Source organism: Sceloporus occidentalis, unplaced genomic scaffold (genome assembly GCF_023333645.1).
Source record: "Sceloporus occidentalis isolate IW3139 unplaced genomic scaffold, rSceOcc1.0.p SCAF_4, whole genome shotgun sequence".
NCBI classification, from domain to species: domain Eukaryota; kingdom Metazoa; phylum Chordata; class Lepidosauria; order Squamata; family Phrynosomatidae; genus Sceloporus; species Sceloporus occidentalis.
In genome coordinates, this window is record NW_028316984.1 from 175,401,335 (window position 1) to 175,419,249 (window position 17,915).

Genomic DNA, 17,915 nt, shown 5'->3' on the forward strand with positions numbered 1-17,915 from the left:
AATCAATGGGATTTATGTATGTTTTGATTTAACCATTCAACAACTGATTCAATGGGCCTAGGAAATACAGTTGGCCCTTCTTATACATGGATTTTTTATACATGGATTCAAGCATACAGTTTGAAAATGTTCAAAAAAAGGTATAAATTTCAAATATCAAACCTTGATTTTCCATTTTTTATAAGGGACACCATTTTGCTATGTCATGATATTTAATGGGACTTGAGCATACACAGATTTTGTTATACACGGGGGATCTTGAAACCAAACCCCAGCGTATAACAAGGGTCCACTGTATATACAAAAATGAATAAAAAAGTCAATTAACTTTTGAAATAGAATTTCTCAATGTTTATTTAAAAATCATTAAACAAATGTTTTTGGTGAAAAATATCAAAGCACAGAGTAATATTTCTTGCAGTTATTGGGGAAGAAACTAATTATGCCAATTCTCTGTACTCATTCTAATAATTGTCTATGCCAAATAAGGAAAGCGAGAAGCTCAAACTGTAAAGATGACAGAAATAACTATGTTGATTATGCAAAGCAGATAGGTATCTAAATGGTGTAGTTGAATAATTCAGAGGGAAAAAGCACAATTCTCCAACAGTTAATGGCCTGGCATTCTTATACTATTTGGCTGAGACAATTACACTCCAACACAATAAATAATGATTTTTATTATGCCATGGCACCTGTGACCAAGGCCGTGCAATGATGTGAGATTAAAATGCATTATAAGTTATTTAATCAGCACTCTTGCCAAGGTAGAAAAAATGCAGTGCAGTGCACTTTGGCATAGCATCAGGGCTTACATTACTTTCTTCTGCAGTGCCTGCACATAACTTTATTAAACTTTATAATGTAGAGTTGCATAATTCCTGGCTACTCCAGTCAAAGTGGGATTAGTTGGTTGATAAGGTGTATGTGTGTGCTTAACTTGCATTTCAATGCAAATTCACCCAATCCATTGTTCCTAGCCAGGATTTGAACTAAAATACAGATCTACTTTGACAGTGGTTCCCAAACTCTGTTCCTTCATGTGTTTTGGACTTCAGCTCCCAGAATTCTTGACTGTTGGCCAAGGTGGTTGGAGCTTCTGGGAACTGAAGTCTAAAACACCTAGAGGACCAAAGTTTGGGAATCAAAGAATCATGGAGTTGGAAGATATCACAAACCACCCAATCCAACCCCCTGCCATGCTCTTTTTTGTCATGCACTTTTCAACTCAAAACATGCATACAAAATGCATATATTAGGATGAAAACTACAAAAAGTGTACACAAAATAATTTACAAAAATGCATTAATGAGTAGAAACTGCTCATAAACACTAAGTACAGGAAAAATAGACACAAAGTTGGCATGAATATTAATTTGTTCAGACTTTTTAAAAAAAGGTGAACACAGAAAGTAAAACCAAACTCACCAAATTAGATATGTTTGTGGATTTTGTTTTCTATCAAACAACGGTGCCAGGGTATACTTTTATTTCAACATGCAAACTAGACTCCCAATTCACACTAGTTTTCCCCCATCCTTTGAGAGCTCACATAAGCTGAAAATTCTGTGGATGGAGGTTAACTGGACAATGGAAAGAATAGGAAGGAGGCTAAAGGTGTGCAAGCATCCCTTCTACACTTTTCTCAGTTATATATAATTCATTTTCAGGAAGCTCCTTCAGGGATCTGTTCAGTATCTTTGCATACAATATCCCTTTGCATACTGATTCAGACTATCAGAGCTATGTCTCTGAATTCTTGTACATAAGATAGTTAGCCTTACAGTCATCTGCCCACAGATTTGATTATTCACAGCTTACTGTACTTGCTCTTGCCTCCAAAAATATGTAAAGATCCTTTAACATGACTCTATGGTCAGCTTCCAGAGGATGTCAATCATAAATTGTACTGGAGGACCTACAGGTGCCTAGAAAAGTGGTCTCTCAGGTAAAAAAGAAACAGTGGAACTATATTTGTGGTTTTTCACTTTCTTGAGGCGTTGTGCCCCTAACCCCTTCAATTTGTGGGACCAACTGTAGATGATTTAATGAGAAAGCTGTTTTCTAAACAGTTGGAGGAAAACTAGTTTTTCTCAGCATCCCAAATGACATAAAATCTAGTTTTGTGACAAATTTGCCCAGAGATATCAAACCAGAGGGTTTTTTTTTAAAAAGCAACATTCTGATTCTATTTATATCTTTTAAAATCCGCCATCTTGCTCAACTTTAGGGGCTTATCTTCCTGCTTCATTTTGACAAGTGCTTTCACTGCTGCAGAATATTTACACAAATATTCTACTGAGAAATTTAGAACTGCAGTCAATTACATCAACTGGAAGATGAAAAGAATGGATAATGTTAAAGAAGCTCAATTTCACTCGCTGCCCCTCACTCCTGGAACCTTCTTCCCCCGCGAGCAAGGGCCATCACTTCTTTAACCAGCTTCAAAACAGAGTTGAAGACCATCCTGTTCAGAGAAGCGTTCCCAGGCATTGCATAATTGTCGCTTGCTATTTGATGTTCTTTAGATGCCTGTTTTATCGAACCATTTCCTGTATTGCTATGTACTTTATATGTATTAGCCTACTAGCCCCACCACCTTTCCCTTCTCCTTTTATGTCATGTCTTTTTAGATTGTAAGCCTGAGGGCAGGGAACCGTCTAATTAAAAAGATTGTATGTACAGCGCTGTGTAAATTTACAGCGCTTTATAAATAAAGGTTAATAATGATAATAATAATAATAATAATAATAATAATAATTTACTTCATATTTCTATCCCTGTTTACTGATGCAATTTTATATAGCCTATCTTTTCCCTTTGTTTTTAACAAAAGCTGTTTACCCTACATCAGCCTACAGAACAGTCAGTGTTTAATTTCCCTATGTGTGTATGTTGTTGTTGTTGTTCTTTTCCTTCAAGTCGTTTCCAACTTATGGCAACCCTAAAGTGAATACTGTATATCATGGGTTTTCTGGGGCTGAGAGAGTATGACTTGCCCAAGGTCACTCAGTGGGTTTCCATAGTAAGATAAAATGTAGATTATGTAACCTGTCTAAACCTAGATTTAATTTAATTTATCTTTAAAGTGTGCAGTAAGGTTGGCATTTTTAAAATAGTAATTGCCTGGACTAGCAATTTGACTTTGAACCCTTTGAACCCAGATTATCTAACATTTCCTTTAGCTTAAATGTGCTGACTTGCACATGCATAGTGATGGTGATGCTTGTTGGATGATTTCTGGATTGTTCAGGCTTTAATTCTGAAGGCAGAACACATTTAAAAGCCTATTGTTTAAGAAAGCATAGAATACACCAAGATTAGTAGTGCTTTCAACACTATTTCTAACTGGAGTACAGGAAAACTCATGGTACATTTGTCATTCATTATTAATAAACTTTGCCTTCAACAGCCCAAAATTAAAAATTCATAAGAAAAATTTCTGAGTCTTAGAAACTGAAGAAAAGTTTAGTAGCTCTGCAGAGATATATATATATATATATATATTCATTCAATATTAGAGTGTGGGGGAAAATGAAAGAAAGCAATGGCTTAGGAGTCCAAATCTAAAGTCACACAATGTAACAACTTTGCTGAAATCAATTATCTTTGTATTCTTTTAACTGTTTTTATTTGTGCACAGGCTTGGGAGCCCTCATGGGTTGGTTGGTGACATGGGAATATTTTAATAAATAACCTTACCCTGAGTGATTCTGACCAAAGGTGAGACATAAATGTAATGATATTAATATATCTTAACATTCAAACAATAAAATATAGTAGACAACACATTAAAATAAACATTGGATAACAATCATGTAATGTCTGGGAATGCTTCCCTGAACAGTATTGTCTTTAACTCAGTGTTGAAGCTGGTTAAAAAGGTGATGAACTATGCATGTAGGGGAAGGAGGTTCCAGGAGTGAGGGGCAGCAAGTGAAAAGGGGAGGATCCAGGATGGAATAGTGAAAATCCTTGGTTGGGACAGCAGTCCTTGACAACCAGAACGGAGGGCACAAGTGGGAAGGGAAGGAGAAATAAGCTCTGATAGATAAGGAGGGACCAACTCATGCAGGGCTTTAAAAGTCATCAACATAAGTTTGTAATGAATATGGAAAGGGAGGGGGAATCAATGGAGGGATGACAATAAAGGAGAAATGTGATCGAAGTGATGAGCAGACATGATAATGAGTGCAGCTGAATGCTAGACAGAAATTGAAGGACAGAGGTGAGAAAAAGGAAGCCCCACCAGAAGGAGGTTACAAAATCCAGTTGCAAAATCACAAGGGCATGGACCAGATTCTTGAGAACAGAGGCCAAAAGAAATGGTCAGATTTTAGTGATATTGTAGAGAAAGAATTTGCATGCCGTGGCTATGGCCTGAATCTGGGGGATACACAACAGGGAAGAAGCAAAAATAAAACCAAGACTGCGGGCTTCCTGCACAGGTTGAATAGAAATATCATCAACAAAAATAGAAAAGGAATATTGCATGATAGGTTTCAGTGGAAAAACAAGAAGCTTCTATACTCTGCATAAACTCTGCCATGGTAATTTTGGCTGCTGCTTTACATTTTCTCTCATTGCTGCAAATAAATCCCATATCTGAAACCCGGCCAGTACTAATAGACAAAAAGTTTGTCAGCAGTATAGCAGAATTACTGTACTATAAAGAGATAAGGCTTCTTCCCACATGAGCTCAGCAGTGGGGAATCACTAGGTCTGAGCTAGGCATCCAGATATCCTCCAGACTCTGTGGGCTACAATCTCCATAAACCTCAACCTATGTGACCAGTGAGTGGTCAGAGATTATGTGAGCTGTAGTTTAAAACATCTAAATGACACAAGGCTGCTAAGCCTTGCATTACAGCAGTGGTTCCCAACCTTCCTAATGCCGCGACCCTTTAATACAGTTTGTCATGTTGTGGTGACCCAAACCCATGAAATTATTCTCATTGCTACTTCATAACTGTAATTAAATAGATGTTTTCCAATGGCCTTAGGCGACCCCCATGAAAGGGTCATTCGACCCCCAAAAGGGGTCCTGACCCACAGGTTGGGAACCACTGCATTACAGTATGCTATTTTTCCTTTGTGGTTGATGTGTGCCTTCAAGTCATTTCTGACTTATGGAGACCTCTTGAGTTTTTCTTGGTAAGACTTGTTCAGAGATTTGCCATTGCCTTCCCCGAGGATGAAAGCATGCGACTTGCCAAAGGTCACCCAGTGGGTTTTATGGCCAAGCTGGGAATCCAACCTTGGTTTCCAGAATTGTAGTCCAATGCTCAAACCACTAGCCATACTGTCTTTCTAGCCATTACAATATGTCAGAAGCTACAGGTTCTGTGTCACTTCCTCAACAAAATACAAGATTTGTTCTGAATTTACAAAGTCATAAAACAACAAACTGTTGTGCACTTTAGAATGACAAGTGTTACACAATGACAGAGGGAGGGCAACAGTCCTTGACAGTCAAAAGGCACTGGTAATCGAGAAAAGAGGACAGGGAAAAGTCCTGGGTACTCTGTGCCAGACTGGAAAAAGTGTCCCCATGTTTCATGATGCCCTGTTGCACAATTGGGCATCTTGTGAGGTGTCCTGTTACACAGTGGGAACCCCTATAGCACAATAGGTCATGTTGCATGATGTCTCGTTGTGCTTCATCACAATTCTCCACATAGTTGTGTATTGTGTTGGTGATGTAGTTCTATTATCATAAAGTTACACATAGCAGCCCATAATCCTGGCTAAGCATTTCCAGTATTACCAGAGTCACCACCAATATTATCACCAGGATGGTGATTAAATTGTGATTAAATTCTACAATTCAACTTCAGCATCTGAGGAAGTAGACCAAGTCTATGAAAGCTTATGCTACAACAGCTTTTGCAGTTAGTCTCAAAGATGCTACAAGATCCCTTTGCACACTGATATTCCAGACTAACATGCCTATGTTTCTGAATTCAATTACTGATTTTCAATAGATTGTTACAATCTGGGTCATCTCTAGACACTGGATCTCCTCATCCTAGGTAAGGACTTTATTGATAATGATCCAGTAATATTTAGGATGTGTTATAATTATAAGTTCTTGAAAATATTCTTATATGATGCATTTCACCAAAAAAGGTATATTTTATGAGAATTATTTAGACAAACCTGTCCATAGTGGCTACACAAAAAGAAATGATTCTTAAAAGACCAAAATTGTTTAACAATATAGAAGCAAACATTTGCTGATTTAGAAGGGAGTTTTTGGAATCAGATATTTGGCTTCAGGACATTCATGTATACTCCAAACTGCAACCTATGCTGTTTTATCATCCCACACAGTTGGTATTTTTAGGTATTTTGGGTTGAGGATTTTAAGCAGAGTGGAATGCAGTTTAAATGTAACTTGGCAACAGGAACTGAGGACAATTAGACCAGGATTCTAAAGAACAGGCACACCACACTGTCATAGTGCCCTTTTTGTATCTTTGGACAGCCAGTAACATTTCTCCTAATTAATGCAGAATTCATCATGAGGTTGCAAAAGTCACAAGAACACCAGGAGAAAGTTCAGTTTAAGAGATTTATACTGCAGCAATGCTCAAGAAATCTGGTTCACCCAATAAACTCCATGCCAATTAATCTCTTAAAGGAGGCTGTGAATAAGTTACTATGTTTTGATGTTCACCACTGCCACACCCCTCAGTGTACAATAAAAAATGTCTCACTCTGCTTATAAATAAGGACTTCTGTCCTAGAAGCTGAAACAATAAGGTGAGAGCTGACAGTTCAAAACAGACAAATTTCTAACCATGAGTTGTTAGAATTCAGCAATTCTTCAGAGGGTAACAGCTGTACAAATATGTGCCACTTAGGGATGAAAAAGAAATTATAGCTATTTTTCATTTTCAGTACCCAAAGCATACGATGTTGTTTCATTAAAAAAATTATAGGAGGTGTCAAATATTTAATTCTCAGACATCAATTAGAGTCTCTTTATTGGCTGCAGTGGATATCCTCACCCCACAAGCATGGAGTTATGTAAAGATTGTCTATGAAGTCATTCTGCATTTCAGAGTGGAGCACCAGGTACTTCTGTTCAAATAAGCATCCTTCATAGACCAAGGATGGAGATAGGAGGAAAGCTCAGAGTAACATTTGAGAGAAGAATGCTCTCATTGGTCAAGTCAGGAAAGAGTACCACAACTTATGTTGTGGTAAGGACTTCTTCTTGCTGGCAATCAAAACCTATCAAAATATGTGGAATTGTAGCCAGAAGATATTTTCAGATACTATTGATCTACCTTTGCAATACACTCATGCTCCAAATGCCATCAGAAAGAAGCAGCTGCCCCTTGTAGAAAAGATAGATGGATACAAAATATAGTAAAGGATACTCTGTTCTTCTTCTGCCTTAGAAATTTACTGTCTTTTTAAGAAAGAAGGGAAAAGAAAAGAAAGATGGAAGGGGGGAAGACTGCAATAAGTATCATATAACAGTGCACCCTTGCCTTATGCGGGGATCCGTTCTGAACGCCTTCTGGAGCCCTCCACGTAAGGCAAATAGCATGTATGCTCAAGCACCATTGAAAATAATGGGGTTTGGCATGACGCACCACTCACCGCATGTGCCATTCAACTTCTGTCAGGCTCTAGTCCATGAGCTTGGTGCTCTAGTCCAAGGATCTCTGAAGAGCCACATGATTTCCACTCTTGCAACAACTTTATTTTTGTTTGATGCTGCTCTTTCTAAAGCAGATACTCACTCAAATAGTGTTTGCTGTTTGTTTGTGTTGTATACATATATCTCATATAAAAAGTATCCTAGAATCATAGAATCGTAGAGTTGGAAGAGACCGCAAGGGCCATGCAGTCCAACCCCCTGCCATGCAGGAAATCTAAATCAAAGCATCCCCAACAGATGGCCATCTAGCCTCTGTTTAAAGACCTCTAAGGAAGGAGAATCCACTACACTCCGAGGGAGTTCGTTCCACTGTCAAACAGCCCTTACTGTCAGGAAGTTCCTCCTAATGTTGAAGTGGAATCTCTTTTCCTGGAGCTTGCATCCATTGCTCTGGGGTCCTAGTCTCTGGAGCAGCAGAAAACGAGCTTGCTCCCTCATCAATATGACATCCTTTCAAATATTTAAACAGGGCCATCATATCACCTCTTAACCTTCTTTTCTCCAGGCTAAACATCCCCAGCTCCCTAAGTCGTTCCTCATAGGGCAAGGTTTCCAGACCCTTCACCATTTTAGTCGCCCTCCTTTGGACACGTTCCAGTTTCTCAATGTCCTTTTTTAATTGTGGTGCCCAGAACTGGACACAGTATTCCAGGTGGGGCCTGACCAGAGCAGAATATAGTGGCACTATGACTTCCCTTGATCTAGACACTATACTTCTATTGATGCAGCCTAAAATTGCAATGGCCTTGTTAGTTAGCTGCTGCATCGCACTGTTGACTCACGTTCAACTTATGGTCTACTTGGACTCCTAGATCCCTTTCACACATAGTTTCATTCAGCCAGGTGTCCCCCCCCCCCTCCCATCCTGTATCTGTGCATTTCATTTTTCCGCCCTAAGTGCAGTACCTTACATTTCTCTGTGTTGAATTTCATTTTGTTAGCTTTGGCCCAGTTTTCTAGTCTGTTCAGGTCATTTTGAATCTTGATCCTGTCCTCTGGAGTATTAGCTCCTCCTCTTTTCCATCCTTTTAGAGGTCCAGCTAACTCAGCAACGGAGAATCTCCAGATGCGCTGAACTTGAGCTTTCACTGTCCCTTAACAATGGTTATATTAAACTAGGGCTTCTGCAAGTGTAAAACATTTTATGGTCCAAAGGCATCCCACACCTGTTTCAAATGATGTGGAACAATTAACATCCTGGCAACAGCTTACAAGCATATTCACATTTGATTTAGACCTATTTTAAATATTTATTAGCCACATTTTTGAACTATGGTCAAAGTATTAAAAGGTATTTATTTATAAAATAGAATTTTGTATAACATTATTATTAATAATAATATTTTGTATAACATTTGTATAGCATTATTAAGAAGAACCAGCAGGGATGCAAGTCAAGACACTGACTCTGTCAATTACCTCCCACATAACTAGACAATCTGGTCAAGAGACAACCTTTACCTTTTACAGCATATCCAGGCCACATAAGTAAACCAAGTGGAAAAGGAGGCAATACCAGTATAAAACTGGCTCTACTGCAAAACTTAGATGGCAAATTGGGGCCCAGACCCAGGTATCCATGCCCCTGTTCCTGCCTCTAGAGTGAGATCTTCCCTTTCAACCTCCCACCTCAGCATTAACAGTTGCTTTATATTAAATATGTACACAAACCATGGCTTATGCAACCCAAAATCACATAAACTAGTGATCAGTTGAACTTATTGCAAAATGTCAGCTAATAATTATTCTAAGGTATTAGAATTTGAGACTGCTGTGGTAAACATGTAATGCAGAATGACAGGTGATTTCAAGAAGGGAAAACACCAGTCCTACAGTGGAGTGGGTAAGTTAGAACATTCTCTAGGCTGCCTCCTGATTTACAAACCATGCCTGGAAATCTTTTCAGGAAGAACACCATCACAGCTTAACTCTTTGCAACAAACCCAAATTCAGCACACATTATTAGAAAAAAGATAACTTATGCAGCACCAATGAACTCTGCACATTGGCAATTAAAAAGAATTCAAAAGTCATTCAAACATGACATCACCATCCTTATCCCACTGACTCAACAGAACTAGACTTCAAGCTCCTCATAAAAATTAAAACACATACAGAGGGAAACAGATATTACTAAAAATATACAACCTAAGATATAATTGGACTATCAACAGAATTATGAACAATGTTAAACAACTGTTTACAAAAACTAAAAATCAAAGCACAATGGAGGATACTATCATGAAGCCTTTACTATTATTAGTAAAGGAGCCAGCTGAACCTCCCTAGGAAGGAGTTCCTGAGCCTGGGAGCAGCCACTGAAAAGGAGCTCTCCTGCATACCTACCAGACATACCACTCTAAGTTTTCAAAGCTGGGCAGGCCTGTATTCCTTCAGACAGCTTGCACTCAAGTTGTACAGGTCAAGCACTCATAAAAAGCACTCTGAATTGGGCCAGGGATTTTGTATAACCAGCTCCTATCAACAGTCTGGCCAAAAGGCTTTGGACCCAGTGGAGATTCCAAACATGTCAAAGGTGTACCCCATCTAACATACATTGCGGTAGTTCAAAAGGATTTTTTTCCTGTGCTTTTAAAGAAGAAATACTTTATTCAACTTTCTGCCACTTACAGAATATTGAAGATGGTTTCAATTAAAACACTGGTATGTGGCTTGTGCTACATTTAGCTAAGGTCCAGAACTATGTCATGTCTTCTTTCAAACAGCAGAACAGATGAGACAAGATGACAGATAGCTAAGCAACAAGAAAAGTTTTTTCATATAAACAACTCTTTTATTAATCCTTCTACAATTTTTTTAAAAAAATATTTACATTAATCTTTTTCTTGTTATTTTTCATAGAACTGTCTAAGTATCATTTCTCCTTTCATCTGAGAGAAAGGATTCATGATCACCTAACTTATAAAAAGCCCACAAATTATATTTGATTCTAAAATGGGGAAATATTTTGGAAGGTTAATTGGCTTTCCATGTCTCTTTAAAATGTTCTTTCTTTTTATTTCAATTTATCTACAAGATAATGGACCTTCAACATTTCTATCATCTCTCTAAAATAGCTTATGATTTTTGTTTAAAAGAAAGCCTTAGTAAAAATGGTTACTAATGGGGACACATTAACTGGATCAGTTGGTTCAACTTAAATTGTTCTGCTTCAGTACGCAACACTGTAAAATATACATCAGTATTTCCTACAGACAGGACTATTTTTGCAGATCTTCTGATCACGGTTCTCTCTTCTTCTGCTATAAGCACCTAGAAAGAGCAGTAGTGACAGACATAGTGGAGGCACCAAGAGAATACTGGCAAAAGAATGTGTCTAAGACGTGTACTTGAATGAGAGAAACTGATATGCCTTTGCCCCATGAACTATGGAAAATCTAGTTCTGTAAGGAATCTGGTAGAACTTTCAGTCCTAGTAAAACCCATCATTTCATGCTTTCACTAATCACTCTACACACATGTAATGTTCAATTGCCTTCCAGTGATGAAATTCATATATTTCTCAGAAAACAATAATGGCCTTTTCGCATACTATTCAGTGGCAAATACGCATCTCCAATGTGCATTGCCCCCTTTCATAAAAATGACTGAAAATCATACACTTTAACAATACAATACTCAAAAGTAGGGAAGAAGGAACCAAATCACTTTTAAAGTGGAAAAGAAGACAAAGTAAAATAAGTGATCACTCAAATCACTGTGATGGTCAGCTCATCCAAATCATACTTTTCAACTGATGTAATAAAGTAGAGAAAATACATCCTATCATCATCAACAGGCAACCACAATCAATATGTTAGCTCCCCATTGCCTGGGCTACTAAATAAGAGATCCTTCAGATTTTCTGGACTTCAGAGAGGCTGCTCACAGACCTCTTTGCTTCCCAAGTGCTGCTTGGCTAGGGTATTATAAGTGTTCATTCCCTGCCTCTGGCCATGAAGGTCTAGGCACCACTGATGAACTAATAGCGACTATCTACATAAGATGGCTGAGCACTGCAAGAGGAGGTAATCTGCAATACACAGCAACTGTGTCCTCACCTTGCCATCTTTCTTCTATTTATCTAACTGCAAACGTTTCACTTTGCCAACTCTTCCATCATGCCTCAGCATTTCCTGACTTTCTGCAGCAAACTTCCTGTCCCATTTTCCTGGTCACATTTCAGTGCATGGGTTAAGCCAATTTATCAGCAAGTACATATTACTTCTCTATTTTAAACTCACATTGTACTGCACTGTAAATATCATTTGATACAGAAACCAGATATACTGCATCATGTTATTGTTTAATAAATAACGTGGTGCTATTATTCACCGTGATATTGAAAAAGTAACTTGTTACATTACCTATTGTACTGCATTTTGCTTTTCCATTACATTTTTAGAGAGAGACCCTTAATATTGGTAAGGGAGTAGCATAAAACTTGAAAAATTCCAGTCAATAGGCCTCTAAAATGTCCTTTCAAAGTAACTTGTAGAACGGTAAACTGGTACTCATTACACCAATAAAATGGCTTCCCAAATTCTTATCATGATACTTTTGAAATGTGGCCACATTACTCTAAAAGCAACTAATTGCAGATTAACTACATTACTTGTAACTCATTATTTCCACCTTCTGTACAAAGACTGTCTGACTAATAGTTTAAAAACATTGGCTGTTCTTTTTTTCCCCTTGCTCAGAGAACAAGGGCACACAGAAGAATTCCTCTGTCTCACAAAGTGAGATATTAAGATTGTTATGATTGTGCTGTGGTTGTAAGTTACGGAAGTGTCAGGCATTTTCAAAGTGAAAGACCATTTCACATGGGGAGGCACAGTGGTCATTTGGGGAGGCACTACCACATTTGTCCCTACTATTGTCGGGGTAGTCCGCACTCACCAAATAAAGTGGCTTCTAACTGCTTTGAAGGCGGGGTATTTAGATGATGCATGAGGCAAAAGCGGGTGGAAAGTGAAACGAAGCCATGCTCCAAGGCTAAAAACCAGAGCGAAAAGAAACTGGGATACTTCGGTTCAAGGTGGGCATCATCGCACTGACATATAAACAGCCTGGCATCAGTGTGGAACTGGGACAAAGCAAAAACGTGAAAGTACATCAAACAAATCATGCTGCCAATAATGCAATGGATGTATTTATAACCTACAGTGCGCCCTTTTTTTACACAGGGGATCCTTTCTGGACTCCCCCGCGTAAAACAAAAAACGCCTATGCTCGAGCCCCATTTGAATGAATGGGGCTTGTGCATGCGGCAGCACAGCGGCACATGCGTGCCCCATTCGTCCCTGTGGGACACGCCGCCCCTTCCTCCCCGTGAGGCTTTCAACATATGCTGAAAACTGCATAAAGCGCGCCTGCGTATAACGTGGGCGCACTGTACATAAACCAGACAGTCCAAAGGGGAGCATGAGGTGAAAGGGGTCTGTGAAGGGGGCATGTATGGGGGACCTCCATGACTCTGCTTTGCCAATGTATACTGGACACACTGATGCACCAATACATTGTACGGGCAGTACATCACACATGCGACTGTATGGCTGGTCATACTTGTGGATGTTCAAGGAAATAGCATCTGGATGGGAAGAGGGGAGTAACTGGGTAGCAGGTGGTGTGTTTGTTCAATGGTGCATATGCATAGTAGGGAAGAGACAAAAAATAACTGCGCAGCATAGCTTGACACTTCATGGTGCAGACAGCCCATGGTGCAGACAGTAGAGTTTCAACCCACTTTCAGAAAACCCATGATCAAGCTGCTTTTTCCTGCTTAACTACTCTGGTCCTTCATTAAGGATGTTAATAGTCAATTACTTTGTTTTCACAAGTGAGGAGGAATAATTTCCAGTTATTTTTCTCCACTATAGAGAAAGCAAGTATCTTTATGCAGTTCTTGCTTAGTATTTGCACTTCCCAAATTGTGAGATTTATGCAAAAAAACCAAAACCCACTATTTCAAAGAAGCCACGTGTGTCTTTTGTTGCACTTGAACAACTGCAATCTTGCACAACAAAAATATTACACCCCCAAAAGGTAATCTTTCACAGCAAAACTATGTGCCTATTTTTTTGGTACAAGATTCCTGTTTTTATACAAGATTTCTTTGTGTAAGATTTTTTATTGTGCAAAACACATGTGGCTATCTGGAAACAGTTATTTTTGTTTTTAAAAAAACCCCAATTCTTATGCAAAAAATATGTGTATTTCTATGCAGAATTATTTCCTGACACATGGGATGTTCAAATACTAGGTGAAAACAGCACAAAATTCTCATCACAATATTATTATAATTTCCAACTGAGCTTTACAACACATGCAAAAACCCAATTTTTCAGCCAGAAAGTAAGTAACTGAATATTCTGTCCATTCTTAACAATTCATTCCATGAAATGACCTGTTTTGTTAACAAATCAACAAGTCACATCTGAATTTGTTGTTTTATGTGGGAACGAAATTGATTCCATAAAAAATACTGGAAGATTGAGGAGGCCCATATTAATGTACATTTCAAACTGAGAATGGTTTCATTCCCACTAAAAAATATAGTTGTGTCACAAATTGGTTTAATTTTTCAAGAAATACATCTGCCATTAATTCATGATACTCAAGAAGAAATAAACTGAATGGGAATTATGTCTACTTGCCATAATATGTTCCATGAACTTTAATATTAATGATTGCTTTCTGCATTGTGAGTTAACTGTGATTAACCCACAAAATCTAAACATACTGTTGCCCATTTAAATATGACTATTTATTTCTACACTGCAAGATTTTAGGAGCATGCATTCTGTAGCTCATTCTTTTAAAATATTTATCACTGAAAAGGAGAAAAGCCCGGCTCAATCTAACTGTTAGTCTCAACTAGAGTAGACCCACTGAATCAATGAAACTCACGTGTTTATTTACTAAGTTCTTAGTGATTCAGTGGGTCCACTCTAGTTAGGAGTAACAACTGGATTCAGGCCACATTACAGGCACAACATCTCGCTCCTGCCCCCCGTCCCAATCTCATCACTAGGATACTCGAAAAATGAAATCTTAATGTTTCATTTTTCTTCCAATTAAGTAATGGTAGGAAAACTACAGGACGACTCAGAGGCCATGCATTATTCAAAACAGTTTCTGAAAATACTAATAATAGAACCTAGAAAACCAATTACATGCTAACCCAACTGAAACAAGTTTCAAAACTTGGAGCGCTTTTTCTCAGCCATGACATTTAAATCAAACTTGGTTTACCAACACAGCATGACATTCCACTCCTCCTATTCAGGCTTGTTTAAATCAGAAAGGCTATCATAACCACACATTTTTGGAGCACAGGTGTGTGGGGTGGAAAGTAGCAAACTAATCTAAATCTAGTGCACCAAGTTTTGAAGCCTTTAAAAATGAACAGAGGCTTGAATTCCTTTCTTCATTTTCTGTGGTGTTTGGAATTTTTATACACCTATTTTTAGTAGACTATTCTTAATATAGGGTTATCACAAAATTATAGATGACCTCTCATGCACAGTCTACAAGGATCTACTAAGTAGTCACAAACGATAATACACGTATACATACTGTTGGTCTTCATGCACGTTTATCCTGCAGCACAATGTTAAAATAAGTGGTAACTGAAGAGATTTGGAAAAAATATTTAAGATCAACAGTTCTTTTGTTTCCTTTTGAAAATATTGTTCATTACTAAAATATCAACATAAAATGGAAAAACTTCATAAAGTATTGTAATAGATGACATTACCCCCAATACACTGCAAAATCTACTGCACACAATTCAAATTACAGTCAGCCCTCCATATCCATGGATTCTTTATCCATCGATTCAACAATCTATGGATGGAAAAATATATAAATTCCAAAATGCAAACTTTGATTTTGCTATGTTATATAAGGGTCACCATTTTTACTATGCCATTGTATTTAATAGTACTTGAGAATCCAAAGATTTTGGTTTCCAGGTGAGATCTTGGAACCAAACTCCAGCAGACACCAAGGGCCCACTGTATTATGTACAATAAAATAAATTATTGCACATACTTCATGTGCAATAGAAAAGCACATAAAATTAAATACATATCATTTGTAATGTTAAGGCACAACCCAAAGCCAACCTGGTTCATTGACTTGCAAATTGTTTCAAGTGATCATCAAGGACAATATTAAACCAAGTCTTACCCATTTTTGAAGTATAAGACATGAGCTCTCTGAAGTCCTGTTTCTAAAAAATATCCAAGCTCTTGTTCATGTGTTGCAGGTCCTGGCTTAGGGCTTCTGTTCTGCATATTGGTAATTATTATCTAGGAGACCATACAAATAAACAAGTCAAACTCATCCAAGCACTGTCTTTTCCCAAACACTACTTGCCTCAGTAAACACACATACTATCTGTTTTTACCTATTCTTTTTTTTATATTGGCCCCTTACAGACAGGTCAAAATAAAGCTGCTTCGGGTCAATTTGGAGATATGCTGTTTAAATGATGCATGTGTCCTAAGATTCCAGAAGCTGCAGCAAAGCCATACTCCAGTCCTTGGGACTGGAGCGTGGCTTTGGCACAGCCTCCGGACTCTTCAGATACATGCATCATGTAACCAGCATATCTCCAAAGTGACTCGAAGCAACTTTATTTTGGCCTCTCTGTATGGGGCCTTAGTTTTTTAGCATTATGGCATTTCACATTCATTTCGCTGTCCTCACCAGGACAACAGGAGAAAAATACCTTACTATTATTATGATGCTGTGTGTTAATAACAACAACTGTATATACTCATGTATAAGTCTAGAAATGTAGGTCAAAAATTGACTTTAAAAAACCTGAGTTGACTTATCCACGGGTCAATATAAGTACTGTATCTTAACTCTTATTTAAAAGTAGGAGCCATACCTCTGGTGAAAAGCAAGAGCATAATCTGTCCTGGAAGCACTGACCCCCTCTACTCTCTCATCCATCCAGCCTTACGAGTAAGCACAAAGAGTTATGTCTGCTGGAATTTTATAAGTTCTTTGCTCATTGTAGTTCTCTGCTTCGTCCTTTGGATCCTTTGCTATATGCCTCTAAGTTTTACCCTTGACTTATTCATAGGTCATAGCAAAATCCCTAATTCTGGCCCCCAAACTTGCCCTTGATTTATACATAAGGTCAACTTATAGTCGAGTACCTTATATACTTGACTATAAGTCGCCCTCATGTATAAGTCGAGGGCAGGTTTTGGGGTCCCAATTATGGATTTTGATATGATCCGTGCACAAGTCGAGGGTATTAACTTAGGGGCATGTAACAAAGGCTCTGAAGGATGATGCAGTACCAAAGAACTTACAAAATTCCAGCAGGCATAACTATTTGTGTTCACACTAAAAGCTAGATAGACAAGACAGTAGAGGGGAGTTAGTGCTTCCAAGAGAGATTATACTCTTTCCTTTCAGCAGAGGATGGTTCCTTTTTTAATTAAAATTAAAAGTACAGTACTCGCATTGACCCATGGATAAGTCGAATCAGGTTATGGTTGGGCAATTTTTGATGAAAATTTCTAGACTTATACACGAATATATACAGTATATACAGTATGTTCTCTTCTCTTTGTCAATGAATCTCTCTGCCTAGTTGTAGGCATCATGGAGAAAAAAATAAAACTTCAAAATATAGACACAAAAGTTCTTCCATATACATCTATTTCAAAGTACTGATAAGGAGGACCCTGTTGACCTATTCTTTTAATCTGTTTCAGTCTTATGTTGTATTCTACTGCTTTTGTCTGCATTGGTTTTACTTGTTAGCTCCATAGTTTATTTGTTTTTATTTTAAATCATTTTTGTTTAAATCACTGTATTTTATTACTGTATACATAAACTGGCTTAAGGTGTTTCAGCAAAAAGCAGCCTGAATTATTGCAAATACAAATAGCAATAATCCCAGTATCAATTGTTTGAACAAGCAGAAACAGTTGCAGACAATTCAGAAAATAATGGATTAAAAAAAGAAAGGAAAGGAAAGGAGTAGATACGGTAAATTTAACTGAAGCCCATTTTACAGCTTGGGAAAATGAAATACAAATATCATAAAAAAAATACAAGAGTTGCATCTATTTTGAAACTCCCAGTTCCGTATTCTAGTTTACAATTACACAACCAGTAACTTTCTAAGGAAGGTCAGCTTTCCTTAAGACAAAGCTTCAGTGCATTCACCACCAAGTTCATGATACATTTTTTTGGTGAAATAACA

The 17,915-nt window shown here is 37.9% G+C and overlaps 1 protein-coding gene across 4 annotated transcripts in view; it reads right to left on the reverse strand.

The window, feature by feature from the left end:
- TTC7B (tetratricopeptide repeat domain 7B) overlaps window positions 1–17,915 on the reverse strand; it is a 148,372-nt gene that overhangs the window by 95,259 nt on the left and 35,198 nt on the right. For 2 of the 4 annotated variants that reach the window (XM_089522384.1, XM_089522387.1), the window contains exons 5-6: window positions 15,872–15,993; window positions 15,257–15,280 (exon numbers count right to left, since the gene is read on the reverse strand). In XM_089522384.1, coding sequence (XP_089378510.1) covers window positions 15,257–15,280; window positions 15,872–15,993 — 146 coding nt within the window. The remainder of the gene's footprint in view (window positions 1–15,256; window positions 15,281–15,871; window positions 15,994–17,915) is intronic. The other 2 variants (XM_089522385.1, XM_089522388.1) reach the window with 1 other exon arrangement.